At 36.7% G+C, this 16,565-nt stretch overlaps 1 protein-coding gene across 1 annotated transcript in view; it reads left to right on the top strand.

The window, feature by feature from the left end:
• Positions 1-5,957: 5,957 nt before the first annotated feature.
• LOC107663867 (immunoglobulin superfamily member 3-like) overlaps positions 5,958-16,565 on the top strand; it is a 148,017-nt gene continuing 137,409 nt past the window's right edge. The window contains exon 1 of the mRNA XM_016454237.1: positions 5,958-7,250. Coding sequence (XP_016309723.1) covers positions 7,211-7,250 — 40 coding nt within the window. The 5' untranslated portion in view covers positions 5,958-7,210. The remainder of the gene's footprint in view (positions 7,251-16,565) is intronic.

Genomic DNA, 16,565 nt, shown 5'->3' with positions numbered 1-16,565 from the left:
AGAGTGCATTAGAAAGGACTTGTTATTGGGGAATGAATCTTCCTGGATTGCACTTACCCTGGACTAATTCACATTCACCATTCACAAAGAACTTCAAAGCACAGAACATTTTATTTTTTGTTTGTTTGAATAAATACTGTAAGTCATAATTAAAAAATAACAGCCCCCGGAGGAGCAACAGCATCAACATTATCATATGTCATATTTTTTGGGGAGGAAAAATCATTTTATCATTAATTGACATATATGACATTACTAATCCATATGTATAATCACAGGCATACTAATCCATATGTATAATCTAATTTGTACTTTATACAATTTGTGTACACCCCACTGATGCTTAGTTTTATGGGTGGACCATCGTGGTTTTTTAAAAATCATATACAAATAAATACTAGCTACCTCATAAAATAGTTGTTTTCTTGTGAGGTCAGGTTAGTAAATGTACTATTAGTAGCTTGTGTGAACATCTATATGAGAGAGTTATTTTAAAAACAGCAAAAGAGGAAAGAGCATAGGAAAGACTCATTTTATATTAATACTTCACATTAAAAGACTCTGATGAATAATTGATTCAGAGAAAAATGTAGCAATTTGACATCCCTGTGTACTAATGAAATGGTATATTAACTTTGTCTTAAGTTTTAAGTCAGGGTTCATGAGTACAAGTTTGCAGGCAAAACCATTCTACTGTACACGTTAATGGAAATGTACATCATTCTTAGTCTGACTGAAATATCTATTATTTGTCATAATTGTGTTTGTGACTAAAACCAAGTCTCTGTGAAAAATGACATCTAGTTTTTCTCATTTATCTCTCTTTGGTTCCTATAATAATTCACTATAGGTCCTGGGAATATCATCAAAATGAAGACAGATTTGTTGGACATCTGAGGCGGTGCGTCTGGTTTATCCTGTGGGTCCTCACAAGCTGTCATACGCCGCTTTGTTACATCCATTTACACATCAGCTACTTCAGGAGTTGTGATAAAGAGTGATTTCTCGCTCTCCAGGTTGTATCTTCACCCATCATACAGCCTGGACAGTTTGTGTGAAAGCCTCCATCCAGGCCGGAGATGAGGAAGAATGGCCTCTCCAATGACAATCCCATTGTCATGTCAGAATGTTCTCATATCCTGTTTCATTAAACTCTAATTTTGGTTATAAGAGATATTACACTGTCAGGTCCTATTGACCTTGCCATTCTGTTGTCGGCACTGCTCATATTAGAAAAGGAGGCAGAGGAGAGGAAAAAAATAACAAAAAGCATGTTTTCTCATTCTTACAGCTCATTAATACGAGCTTTTCATCTCTGAAGAGTTATTCCCTCACCAAAGCCCTTTTTGCACTGGATGTCATGTTTTATTCAAATAGTCTCCGCATAAGACATGAGTAAAGTTAACACAATATAATGAAATATTCAGTAATTCTTTTGTATTCCATCTCTTCCTCTCTCCAATAGACTCCACATGTCTTGCTTCTTAACGTTTCTCAATTGGTCTGGAATTGGTACTTCCATCCAGACCACATGTTTGTGCTGCTCATAGCTGTTGTCATATTAGGCATATACTATATGAGAGAGTGAAAACAACCCACGGTGGTTGGTATTGTATACAAAAATATGAAAATATTTCATTCTCTCCCATATAAAATAGCAAAATAATTACTGTCATTAGCAGCAATAATAAAGCAACACCACTTTGGATGACTTGGGGTATTTATCAACCCCAACTGTGAAAACAAGACTGCTTCAGACGTAATTATTGTCCCAAATTTGTTTTTGATGCAATCTGCTATAAAGAGAGCATCCAACCAATGCAGCACATTACAGCCCCTTGCACTTTAATTACTGTGATGATGATGATGATGGTTTACTATTTCAGTTCAGCTCTCAACGCTACTCCCCAGTGTTATTTTGGGTATGCATCAGGCACTTCATTACTGATGCTTCAAAATACAAGCGTTTTTGTGCTAAACATCAACTCAAAGAAATGTTGAATTTGCACAATTTTCATGGAATATTTTTCCTTTGACTCACAAATTGCTTAGTTTGGTTTCCTTGTTTTCACACTAGTATCATGTTCTTAGACTAGTGGTTTTCAACTGGTGGGTTCAAAAACAGCAAACACATTTAAATAATACAATTCAACCATATAAGGAAATAGATTATTAATCTAATAGTATGAATAAAATAATAAATAAACATAAATATGCATGCCAAATTAAGCAGGTGCCAGCATGACATTCACTCATCCTTGAAAACCTAAACTACATTAAACATGTAAAAAACAATTACTTGCAGCAAGGACCAGGATGGTTTGTACTGACCACAATGTATTTTGTGTAACACACAGATGATGGATTTGTTTATTACAAACATGCTTTTCGTTTCACAAGATGTTGATTGATGGACTGGAGTCATTATTATGTCATTATTATGATGTTTTAATGGACTCTGACGGCACCCATTCACTGCAGAGGATACATTGGTGAGTAATTGATGTAATGCTAAATTTCTCTAAATCTGATGAAGAAACAAATTCATCTACATCTTGGATGGCCTGAGGGAGTAAATTTCAACAAATTTTTATTTTAGGGAGAAACGTTCCTTTAATCCCAATGTTTGATTTGCAGGTTATTTTAGTAGTTGGTGTCTAATGTAAAATTGCACCCTAGTTGAGAAGTGGTTTTGCTTGTAGACATCTTTAATTCTTCAACTTATTCTACCTGGTTGTAGTCACTAGATAGTAAGCAATTTTGTATTCACATGTGTTTTGTTTAACACTATTAATGTGTGTGTTTTTCTTTGCATACGTGTGTGTGTGTGTGTGTGTGTGTTTGTACACACTGGAAGAGATGAAGGGGAAGAGAAAAACTGCTCTCACATTTTAGCTCAGTATCTCTTATGAGCTCCAAAAGAGCCACAGAGACACGGCAAATGGAGGAAATGAATTATTTATTTACTTTTTGAATGCGCTGCAAAATATGCAAATGTCAGATGAAAAGCCTAAGCAAATCCATCTCCTTGAGGCAACAACACAGTGTTAAGTTGCTACTTGAAGTCGTCATAAAGCTTTAAAAACTGACCATGAAACCTTTTTTCCTTTTTCTCATTATGGGACTCAAAACTATTAAGCAGATGCCTCACTTGTGCGTTTTACATGAGGTTTGGGAATGAATTTAAGCAGATGATCTGCTTTCATAAGAAAGGTATACAAGGTATCTGAAGGTGCCTCAAGGTGCAATCTGTCATTGAAAAGATTCTGTAGGTTTCTGGTTTAATAGGCCTAGCACTGGTGATGCTGTGCCGAATTGAACAAATATGCAGAATTGAACAAATATGTACACAGCTGTTAAACATTCAGATAACAACTAAAATAAAAATAGCAGATACCATTTAAAGGCTTAGTTTTTTTGTGTGAAAAATATTATTAAAACTCCAGTGCCCAAGTAAAAGCAGTTTTATTTTACATGGAGTGAACTGCCTCATGTGGGTCGAGATCACATGACCAGCCAAATGCTACAGAAAAATAACAGGAGATGGACCTATTTTATTTGAATTGGATATATGAATGGGAATTATGGCTGGTACTCTCTTAAAAATAAAGGTTTCAAAATGGTTCATTTTGTGAACCGTTTTTGGTTCCCCAAAGAAACTTTCATTGTATTTTTCCTAGTCTAAAGAATATTTTTTTTTAACTGAAGAACATTTTCCAATTTAAAGAACCTATTCGTGAAATGGAAAGGTTCTATGGATGTTAAAGGTTCATTATGGAACCATCAATGCCAAAAAATGTGTATAATCACTCCACCTTGCAGTTAAAAGCACCATTCAGCTTTTCAGAGGCATTACAATGCTCAGTATTGCATTTATAGAAATGATAAAATTAAAGAGCAAAAGAGGCACAATTTACAATTACATTTTTATCAGATTATATTTCTAATTTTAAAATGTTAGTTTTCAGTTTTTGAGCTGTACTGCCATATTGACCTATCCTACACAACATTAACAAAAAATTACACACAAACATTTTTATGTATATTAAAAAGGTTCTGGACAAGCTGTTCATAATGAAACAGTCAGATAACTGTAATGAAGCATTGGCAAGTTTATCATTTTTATCACTTACTCTATTATAAAACGCTTAGCCATCTCTCTTTGTATAACAAATGACTGACAGCAATCTTATCTTTGACCTTTAAGTATGATTAGGTTTGAATTGATTTTGTAAAGCCTCATCTTGGCGGATGCAGACGTTAAGTGCCTTGCTTGGGGGCATGATGGTGGCGCCTGGAGCAGGACTAGTGAAATCCGCGGGGAACCGCTTCACTCAGCTTCCTAACAGTGATGGAATTAAGTCGTTCAAACTTCCTGATTATTTGTGCTTCTAAACCAATGTTCTGTTCCAAAAAGTGGAAAAATAATAAAGTAAGATTAAAACTATTTTTAATAATGGGGATAAACTGTCTAAATGTCAGAGCAAAATATTATGCCCACAGTATTCACTAACAAAAACAACACAGAACAACCGAGTGGTTCATTACAGTGAACAATATGATGATATTTCACACGCCTTTTTCCCTCATTAGATCATCTTTCCTTACATTGACTCAAATATGTTTTTTGTTCCATGCACTGTGATGGTATAACAACTCCCAATTAAAAACAGACCAGTATTGTACTGTATATGCAGCAATAACAATGGAGTGATTATCCTCATGGGCCGGAGCACATCCTCCACATCCACATCCACACACTGATGATCAGACCCCAACCTTTATCATGCATGAGATCAGTCTCTGACTCTGACTTACATATCAAGAAAGTAACTTTACACGAGAGACTGGGGTGAGTTGTAAAACCATCAGTTTAACCAATTATACATCAGCAGGACAGGAGTGAAATTATACATGAGCACCACCCTCCAATATTATAAAATAACACAGTTACAGGTAAAAAACAAGGTGAGAAGAAAAAATTTGGCTACATGAAATTTCATTTCACATCTGGCTTATAATTTGATTCATGTCAATAGAATGAATGACACAACTGATATTAGCTGAATCAACAGGTAATTTAATATAAAACTTCCTCATTTTCATTTATTTGTTATTTTTTTATTTTTATATTACAGCTTATCAGATGAGGAGGGTTATAATTTTCCAATGTACATCCATATCAATGTAGTTTTACATTTTACTTGCTTTTACAGTTTTACTTAAAATGTAGGTGGCTAAGAAATACAATAAATGTATGCACAAATCTGAATATGCCCATGTTTTCAGCTGGTGGTACAATTCAGTCTGGTACTAAGGTAGTTTAATATTTTACATAAATATTTATATATTTCATATAAGTATTTTGCATACTTTACATCAATTTACACATTTTAGTGACAATAGGAGAGTTCTCAACGAATTTGTAGCAGATACACTATCGTTCAAAAGTCAGGGGTGAGAATTTTTAAAAATGTTTTTAAAATAAGTGTCTTTTGCTCACTAAGGTTGCATTTATTTAATCAAAATACAGTATAGTAATAGTAAAAATAGTATTTTGTGACATTATTGCAATTTAAAATAATTAGTTTATTTGAATATATTTTGTTATTTATTTTAATAGCTATATATATGCAATTTGTTCCTGTGTATCAAAGCTGAATTTTCAGCAACCATTACTCCAGTCTTCAGTGTCACATGATCCTTCAGAAATCATTCTAATATGTTGATTTGCTGCTTAAGAAACATCCCTTATTTTTAGGCTATATCAGCATTGAAAACATTATGTTTCAACGTTTTTGTTTTGTTTTTGCAGGATTCTTTGATAAATAGAAAATTCAAAAGAACAGCATTTATTTGTAATAGAAATCTGAAACATTAAACAGAATGTGAACAAACATAAACGTCCCCATAATACTTTTTATTCTTTAGGGACTGGTTTCAAAACTAGGGGGCAGCTGTTACCTGGTGGTTTAGTATGGCATTACGCCAAGAGGGCGGAGTTATGTAGGCTACCGGTAGGTGGGAGGAGTGATAGTTTGAAAGTGCAAACGCACGACAGCAGGAAATAAAATGTCAAATTCCCATAATTAGAACTTTCACCTGCGGCGGCGTATGTAAACAACATAATAACATCAACAACACGTGTCACAGCAGTTTACAGAGCTCGCTGCTCTCTGACTTTTAAACCAGTGGCGATAAATGAAGCGTGTAATTTCGTACAACACGCTACGTAACATGCGCTGTTTAAAAGGTTATTCGAGGATGTTGTCAAACAGACTGTAAATGAACTTGAGTAGGATATCGTTAAAACGAAAACGCACACTTAAATTGCAATACCCAATGATAAGCATCGTCTCGAATTCTATCAAAGTAAACGGCGTTTGCGCTTCTAATAGCTGATAAACTGCGTCGTCGCTAGTGACAACTGAATCTAGGCAACATAATACTGATAACAAAAGTGATTTAGCCATCCAAAACTGACTAAAGCAGATTTTTTTGACCGGGATACAACTATAGTGGTCTCTGGTAGGATTCCCCCATCTGCTATCCTCCTCAGGCACCAGCCCATGATTGAAAGTAAGAGATGGGCTGGGCCGCCTCTTTGTGACAATAGAGAAGAGCTGAGGTGATCACGGCAGCGCCAGCATCACCGTATTGCTCTTCACGGAGAACGGACAGGGCACCACATCTGCTCATATCCGTCTGACAAAGCTACCACAAGTTTATCCACGACCACAGTAAGCCGGTTATTTGACACGAACTGGACGAGCTGGTCTCACTCCTCCTCCTCCTCCTCCACGCGTGGGCTGCTCGCGCTGGGAACTGGAGAGCGGCACGAGACAGCTCAGATCCATCCCAGCGTTCAACTCACTATATCGGATTCATTCGTGAACGGCGGATGTAATTTATCGGAGGCAACCATCCAAAGGCTTTCTTTCAATTGCACAAGCGTCTCTTAACAAACACGGCTGTTGTTCGGAGGCTGGATATCCGTCTTTTAACCGCGCAAGACGCATTTGACTCGGGAGAGATTTAATCGTTGTGGAGTAGGTATACGCACTTTCACGCGGTCCGAACAGGCGCATTCATAACTCCACCCGGACTGATTTCTGGAAGGTCCGAGTGACGATTAGGAATTTCTAACCACATTTGCATTTTTGTTCCTGCAATATCTGGACTTAATCGGCAGTGCTGAAACAGTAGAACAATGGATATCAAATGGCTTATTATAGCCTTTGCGGTTTTGGGTAAGTTATGTTTTTACTACATATTTCATCATTTTGTGACACCCCTGTTTAATTACCCCCCAGAGCTGATTAATAAGATGCCCTTTTAATTCATTACATGAACTTGTTGCAGTTTTGTGTAATTTTTGATGAATGGTTGTATTTGAGATGATACATTGACGCGTTGGCTGCACGTTAATAATCTGGTGATGCTCGATTTTTTTCTCATCTATGTCGAGACGTTTCCATGACTGGATGCCTGTACCTAACCCAAGTTATAATTCTATGGAAGTATGTGTAGTACATACTGGAATATTAAGTAGTGTTTGATGTGGTCCAGTGACTAAGTTGTCAGCACTTAAACATTGACAGTGATAGTAAATTGATCAAGGATATTTAAAGTTTTCTCAGTGTGTTAGATGTTGAAAAGGTTTCTTATACGATTCTGTGTATTCCTTAAAACCTCGTAAAGCTGTCATTTTGGCTACATACCATGTATGAATTGCAAACATGTAGCCAAATATTCAAGATTATTGTATATGTGGATAATGTGGTGTACCTAGTTGTAATGAATTCTGTATGAGCATGGTTTGAATGTGAGATGTCAATTGTTTCTAAATCTATTTACATGTTTAACATGGATGTAATGGTGGCTGAGTTGATTGACCCAGCAGCATGCTCTAACTTGTTGTCCTTGTTTTTTGTTTTTTTTCACACTTTGACAAACATGAGGCAGCTGGGTCTCAAAAGCTCTGGTCAGATGAGTGGGGTTTGGTTTGCGGTTAATGTTGGTTTAGAAAGCCTAGCAGGAGATTAATGTTCCTTTATGGGGGACATTAAATCAAGTAAACACTGGAGCACATTGATTGATTTGAGGGCACTACACATAAGTTCACTCTTAAAGGTGCAGCCAGTATTTTTTTTGGCTAATTAGAAGTGTTTAAATTCAAAGAAATTAACAACACTTTTCAGAAATAGCATTACAGTGATGTGAATCACATGATATGAAGACTTGAGGTTTGTCAGTCTTCTGGAAAAATCTGATTTTATTGACATGGAGCGGGTTGCCCTCTTATGGGTGCCGTCATGTTGACTGTGTTATGAAATTTCTGTAGATATGGTTCATCTCGGAAAGATAAATCTCGGTATTTATGAGATGAACGGTGATGAATTGTTGAATATATAAGAATTCAGTTAATAGCACCTGCATAAATTGAATATAAACATAAAAAAATGCAAAAACACATCTGATGCACATTCTGTATTTATCATTTTGTAGAAGTACAGTTAAAAACCTTGATGTATTTGTATGTAGAAAAGGTAGCCTACATCGCTATCTTTCTCTGACCAAGGTGATTTGAACTCACATGATTTTGTAATTATTATGACTTTCCAACTCATAAATATGAACTTCCAAAGAGATTTTGAAAGTGCAGTTACCGTGACTACTACTACTACTAATGGCAATATGTATATAACAATAAAAATGCTGTTTGCGATGAATAACAGCTAAATGTAGGTCTACACAAAAACATATGGAGTACAGAACCGGCTTTACTGATAAGATGCGCGTTAAATATCGCATGCGATTTATCGTACAGCCCTAGAGTGCAGCTTTAAGCCTTCTAACAACAGTTTTAAATCTTGACCTACTGCTTGAGGGCAAAGACAAGTCTGTGTCATTACAAGTTTATGACACTGAAACACGTCTTGTCCTTACGAGCCAGACATCACACACACCTGGATTCAGACTCGCCTGTGTGAGGCTGTAGTGTCATTGGGTTAACAAGCATAGTGTATTAGTCACACAGATGTTCTCAAAACAAATGTGTGTGATTACAATTTATGATCTTAATGTATCTCTGTTGATGATGACACTATTGTCTAGGTCAGTGGTTTTCAAACCTCTCCATGAAGTACCCCAGCACTGCACATTTTGTATGCCTCCCTATATCTGACACACCCACTTCAGGTCTTGCAGTCTCCACTAATGAGCTGATGAGTTGAATCAGGTGTGATAAATGAGGGAGACATAAAAAATGTGCAGGGCTGGGGGGTACTCCAGGACAGGTTTGAGAACCACTGGTCTAGGTTATACACTCAAAAACTGCTGGACAGCTGGAGCTGTGTTTGTGTTGTGAGATAGCATCCCCCCCCCCCCCCCCCCCATAGAACAGTCTGTTATTTCATTAATCAACACTCTTTTCCTCATGCAAAACACTTTTTAAGCTGCTGCCAGTGCTCAATCGCAGTATTTCTCCTAGTGCCAGTCACAGAGAAAACCATTAATGTGTACATTTACATATTCTACTCATACCTCCCTCCTCCATTTGCTTTTGTCCCCTTTCTTTTCCTCATCACACAAGCAAATACCGTCATACTCATTCACACAAACTCTCTACCTCCTAACAAACAACAGATGGCTGTACCATTCTGGACAAGAGGCATGTTAGTTCTGCAGGGAGGGGCCTGGGTGAGAATGGAGCATTGGCTACTGTTGGCTTTCTTATAACTTTTGATGTAAAAAAAGAAATGGCGTCCATGAGGTTGCATACTTTTGCGTGTGCTCTCAGCAGGATGATTTGATCAAACGAGTGTGAGAAGTACAGCTAATTTGTACCATTTTTGGCCTTTTGCGTTACTATAGCAAACCAGTTCCCTATATGTCCTTTGATAGAGACTCATACTGCTCCTTTAGCATTGAGGTTCTATTAAATTACATGCAAATGATCATATTTCAATAAAGAAGATCTTCAAAACGCTGTGGGTTTGAGCGCAGGGGAACTCAAGGGTTTTTGAGGAAATGCACGAACAGCTCATTTTCATGTTCACATAAGCAGGTGAGCTGTATTTGTGTGAGTGAAGCAAACCTTTCACGAATGGAGAAGAAAATATTTAGTTTCTCATTCTGACTGAACATCTTCCTACCCCCCATTCTTGTGTTATTCTCTAAAACTGCTTGCAAAACAGCAGGAGAGGCCATAAAAACCCTCTTCGTTCACACAAAGTTAATAGGCCCACAAACCGGTAAACACAACTGTAAAAAGCTTTTTGTTTATAGTAGAGTCACTGTTGTATTCATAATTAGCTTTCCTCACTCGTGGGAAATACTTTTTTTATAGGACCATGTGGTGTAGGGCTAGGCGATATGGCTAAAATTGTTATCACACTATCAATATTTATTTTGATACTCATTTATCATTAATGCGGAAGGAAATGTTTCCACATGTTTGTTAGACCTTGAGAATTAAGGGAAAAATAACCTGTTTGGTCACAATTAAACTCCATAGAGTAGGCCAACTTTTAGTTTAGGGCCCCATGAAATCAATTATATTTTTTCCTAAATTCTGTGTTTTTCTTTTTTTTTTTATGGTTTAATACAAACTTATCATCAAAAATGGTGTCTAATGAAACAAAGTAATTAAACTTTAACAGTTTAATCAACCTTTTAAAATGTAATCAAATGAAAATATAACAGTTAATTTACAGTTTGTGTAAGGATGAAACTACACCAATCAATCACACACACGCAGACAGGCTGACATGCACTGACAACTTTGCAGTTGTCTTGCTTATTTCTGTTGTGTGTTTAATGCTGTTTCGATGAATCCATATCGAGTAAAAATGTTAATAGCTTATCATCGATAGACCAGTTTTATCACAATCTCTATATGATATAGTTTATCGCCCAGCCTAATGTAATGTTCATGCTTATCAAGATGTTACACTTGTGGTATTGTGGTCTGGAGATAAGGCTTGTGTGTCTGTGCAAGATAATGTTTTACTGTGTTTGTCTGATCACAGTGTTTGTTTATGCAAAAAGTGTCCCCATAAGCAATGTTATCCCTTTTGACAAACGCACTAGCCTCATAGTATGCTAATTTTAACTACTTTTCATCCATTTTAATGCAGCTGTTTGAACACCATAGAGGAAGCTGTCATAAAGAGAACGACAGAATGGAAAAAGTGAGTGCTAGAGAGAGATTATTCAAGGTGTTTGTCTGAAGCCTTTATTAGCCTCCCACTGACTCAGGCACATTAGCCGAGCTTAGCTTCCCTGCATGGATTTCACAAAAAACAATGCTCTCATTTCCTGACACTCAGGCTGGGCTTAATAAAGCCTCACTGAGTGGATTTTGGTTTTATTAGAAATACAGAGGAAATTAAAGGTGCTGTAAGCAATTTTAGATATTTTTCTAACTCTGTTTTTCTAACATGCCCTTGTCATGCAAGACCCCCCTGCAGCCTCCTATCCGACTTTTGCTAGGTCTGTTAAAAACCTTAGCACATTATTGTGATATTTTGTTCCAGCTCATGAGCTTTTCTTAACCATTAAGCTTTGCTGACCAATAAGCTAATAGGACTAACAGATAGCTTGCTAAGCTAAGGCAAAATGGTCATAAAATGGTCAAATGTTTAATTAGCTTTGCTTATGAAAATGTCATACTGTAGATAAACACATTTTGTAATTAAGAAGAAATTCATCTTAAACATATTTTCTCCTATTTCTAATTAGGAATCACATAGTCTACCCTTAAGTTGATAATGTTATGCTAACTTGCAGTTTAGTAAGCGAGTGAGTTCATTCAGGCAATATCAGTGTTTCTCAATGTTTTTACTCAAAGGCCCTCTGTTGTCCAACACAATATTCAAAGGCTGCCCTCAGACAGTCTAATTTATTTCCAGTATTGCTTCTATAATTATGACAAAGCTGCTTGTTTTCAAACTTGTTATTTATTAACATAAACTACAAGTATTGATTTATTAAATCAATTAACCATGATTCATTTTGTGATTTTTCAGAACTTTCAAGAACTGTATGTTCTTAAAGTCCCCATGAAATCAAAATTAAAGTTTTTTGGGTGTTAGTATCAATATGTTAGTCTTAAAGGGATAGTTCACCCAAAAATGAAAATTTGATGTTTATCTGCTTACCCCCAGGGCATCCAAGATGTAGGTGACTTTGTTTCTTCAGTAGAACACATTTGATGGTTTTTAACTCCAACCGTCGCAGTCTATCAGTCGTATAATGCATGGCAATGGTAACAAAATCTATGAGAGTAAAAAAAACATGCACAGAGAAATCAAAATGAAACCCTGCGGCTGGCAGTGTGCTCCAAAACAGTGACAAAATTCACATTTAGAAGATATAAGCATTCAAAGCTTGTTGTTCGTCACTTCCGCCAAAACGGCTCAACGATTTATTTGACGTCACATCGTACTACAGCTTCTCATCAAACTTTCTGTCCAATCAAATGCTCTCTAGAATCCGAAGCACCCGCCCCCTACACTATAAAATAGACGCTGAAGTCGAGGCTGAAATCGGCCACTTGTCCACAGAATTAGTATTTTCTGTACAGTGAATGGCACGTAGTGCACTATATAGGGGACAGGGAACGATTCAAACAGTGTAAATATTCTTTCCATTGAGCAAACAAAGAAGTCTGGTTTCGCGCTGTGTCACGCTAGCCACCGCACCGCACACACACTCTGCTCCGGTCCAGAGACACGATAGCACGGAGCGGATCACATGCGCGAGTCGGCGCAGACCACAAAATGTATTGGAGCTATTTGAATTCTACACAGAATGCTATATTTTATAGCAATATGGATGAGATTGTGGCTGGCATACCCTGTCAAATGCGGCTTTACGGAGCTCAACTGCTCCCGCCCTGTCTAACCTGTTTCAGTTAAAATGACGTCAACACATAGAGTAACACTGTGTGTTTCTAAGCATTTCAGGGGACCTCTGAATAAAAATGGTTTAGGGGGGAAAAGAAGTATGAAATCAGTGCATGTTCTGATTTAATGTATTTTAACCATCTTGATTTAAACAGTATTTTAATAAATGAAAAGAGAAACCGGTCTGTGAAAGGTGTAAAAATATTTTGAGTATAAAACATATTTTAATTGAATGTCCAGTTTTAAATAATACTAGGCAACGTTTTTATTCAGAAAATATATTATTGGACATATTTAAAAAGAATTATCCTGGGACGATTTAAATTTTTTTGTCATGCATTAAGCTGAAAGACTATATAATTATTCTTATTACTTTTGTTCTTGTTATTATTTTTATTATATGTATGTTTTTGTATATTTTATATATATAATTTTCAAACAAAACGGTCATATAATTGTTTTGAAATGATATACTGTATATGACTGAATTGTGAAACTGAAATGTTTCCTCTTGCCATGAATATAGCCACTGCTGCTGACATGGCGTTAAATCATAAATAAATAAATACATTTTAATAAATGAATATTTTATTCATTGAATACTGTTAAGTCATTCTGCAGCCCCTTTTGGATGTTTGCAGCACCCCAATTTGAGAACTATTGCCTTAGATTCAAACCGTGAGTCCTTTTGGATGATTCATTGAAAGAACTGGCTCGTATGTTGAATCAGACTACACTGGTTGTGCAAGATAGGATGATTAAACTTGTTTTCCTCTATCTCAGACTAAAGAGTTTGGAAAATACAAGTCAGATTGAATAGCTTAGATGTTGCTATTTGTGTTTTCTCTTTCTAAGACTCGTATCACACCTACCATTAACCCTACATAGAATCACTGGTGTTGCTTCCAGGTTGTTTAAAACAACAGTTTACTATGGAAGCCCGTTTCCACAACTCAAACATGGGAAAAAAAAAAAAAAAAAAAAGGATTTGGTAAAAAAAGATGCTGTGGATTTAAGCAGCGGTGGCGTAGATTCAGTGTTGATGGTTGTGAAGGAAACATGGATTCTCAAAAACCCCCATTGTCCAAGTCAGCAAAATGATTTACAGACAGTGTTTCTGACTGGCTACTTAGCCTACGGCTGTCACAAACTCTACCAGCCATCAGTGCTGTTTACACCCAGTGTTCAGCTTCAACACAATGGGGTTAAGAGTCCCAGCGATGTGTAAGATTCTTGTAGAACACACACAGACACACATTGCACAGATACACAGTGTGTTCATAGGAACATGATCATTGCAGTCTTTCTGAGGAGCCTATTTACACATCCCACACAACACTTTGGTATCTCGCCATGGCTTTTCAGTCAGTCGTTTCACTCTGTTGTAGAACATGGTTGTCCTTCAAAACCCCGAGAATGTTGCTGTAGTTGGGGGGCTCTCAGTTGCCTGACTTCCGAGTGACCCGTTGCTCCAGAATGCTGATCCGTGAATGTTTAGCTATGAGCATCTAGCTGGGGTCCCAGGGCCCTATTTGTCATCTGTCTGATACATCCTGTATGTTCAGGACTGCCTTGAAATGAGGCCAGCACTACACGTGTTTATACATTCATGGCATACTATTAATTTTCCATGCTTCAGGGGATTATTACCGTGGTGAAGATCTGTATGTACACTTAAAAAAGCAATTACTTTTCAGAAATTATAGTTTTTGAGTTACAGATAATAAGGAATTTGAATTAGCCTATTCTACTCTTTCAGATGTTAATTTTAATTTGCACCTGCTATTTCCCTCTATTTAGGTGAGATTAGGGCTGGACAATAATTCAATATCAATATGTATCGCGATATAATTTTTTTCAATAACGGTGATATGATTTTTAAACACATTTCCGATATTTCGATATACATTACCAGTGTTTCCCATACGTTGATTTATTTGTGGCGTTTGACTTCGTTGAATAAGCATGAGCACTGCACGTTTCAAAATCAAAACGCGTCGCTAGTGTTTTATATGAATGTATCTCTGAAGGGAACAAACTGTCTTCAGAATAGTTTAGATGGCATTTTTATCTGATAAAGTAGCGTTCATGAGCGGAAGCCCTAGGTGAGATTGGTGTAAAAAAATTTGAAGAAAAAAAAAACGAAATTAATCTTCAGTTTGGGCTTTTTTGTGTTTGAAGTTGTCTTCGTTTTTATACTTACATTCTACAGAAAAAAATTGGTTATTGATCAAGTTTTCTATGAAAATGTGTAGGGAAAATGTCTTTGACATATCATAGTCAATATTACCTCAGCTAACCCCTGTATTCTGGATAGAATTTAGAATTTGTAGTGTTCAAATATATGTGCATACATTTAAACTTAAAAGCAAGTATTTATTTTGATGTTATCTTGATTCTCTTCAAATTCTCCTAAAATGATGTCTTAAAAGACAACATGTCCTGGATGAACTCACCATATCAACATTTTAAATGTTGGAAGCTGGTTGTACTATCATGAGTAAAAGGTCACGAAGGCATGTAGTGTGGGTGTGTCACTTTCCAATTGTTCGTCTTTATCAGGTCTACTGCTGTGAGACTTTATCAGCTTAAATTGTGTTGCACTTGAATCACCAATGTTTGTGTGTGTCCTCTCAGGTTCTTTGTAGTTTATTTTTGGTTCCTTCTCTGTGTGTTTGTTCGTGCAGGTAGGTGTGTGCTTGCCTGAAGTGGCTCAGATTAGATCGAAACAAAATGGAAACATGCAGCAGGGGGTTGGGGTTAGTAAGCTCATTTCTGCCCCCTTTGCTATTATACAAGATCTCGGTAGTTGGCTCTGATCTGTGCCTGGTACCTGCCTCTGGCTCTTCCAGACTTACAGGAAAACAGACCCCCTCTCAAGATCTGACCAAGAAACTGAGGCTTTTTCCTGCATGTTGGACCTCATTCAAGTAGCTTTAAGTGTTGAAGTCACGTCTTTGAATTTCTCTTCAAGAGATCTTCTCCTCCCCCCAACAGCTGAGCACACACACAATTGCATGACCCCCATACATAGCAAACACCCACACCCCTGCAGAAACACTTCCACCTACCCACACAAGACATTTAGATAATTTACTATATTTAACAACATTTATATCTTCTGTAGTAACACTTTCTAAAGTGTGAACATTTAAAAAAGTTTTTAAAATCTTGAATTTTGACAGTCAAAACCCTGTTTTGAATTTTACATTTTTTTTGACAATAGTAGGTTGAGTTCATTATCATTAATATACAGATTCAGATCTGTCACTGTAGCTCTATATGATTTATATCACTTATAGAAGAGGCATGGGAATCTGAGACAGAACAGGCTAAAGGACTGTGCAGAGTTTAGTGGACATAGCTTGAGATTTCTAGAAGGATTTAAAGTCAGTAGTTTTCAGTGAAAACTTACAGGGATTTGCTTCTGTTTGAAAGCTTGACATAGCTTGTAATTCCTCTTGGAGCTTTCAGTCAGAACTTTTCAATGGAAACCTATAGGATTTTGCTCTGGTTTGAAAGTCTCTGGTGAGTCCAAGTACTCAGAAAAGATATAGCAATCTAAACCAGAACAGGTTGAGTTTGGTAGATATAGCTTGGGAGCTCTATTTGGGAGCTGAATTACATTCAGAAGTTTTCAGTGGAAACCAATGG

This window comes from Sinocyclocheilus anshuiensis, unplaced genomic scaffold (assembly GCF_001515605.1).
Source record: "Sinocyclocheilus anshuiensis isolate Anshui unplaced genomic scaffold, SAMN03320099.WGS_v1.1 scaffold976, whole genome shotgun sequence".
In the NCBI taxonomy this organism is placed as follows: domain Eukaryota; kingdom Metazoa; phylum Chordata; class Actinopteri; order Cypriniformes; family Cyprinidae; genus Sinocyclocheilus; species Sinocyclocheilus anshuiensis.
This window is presented reverse-complemented; position numbering and strand designations above follow the sequence as displayed.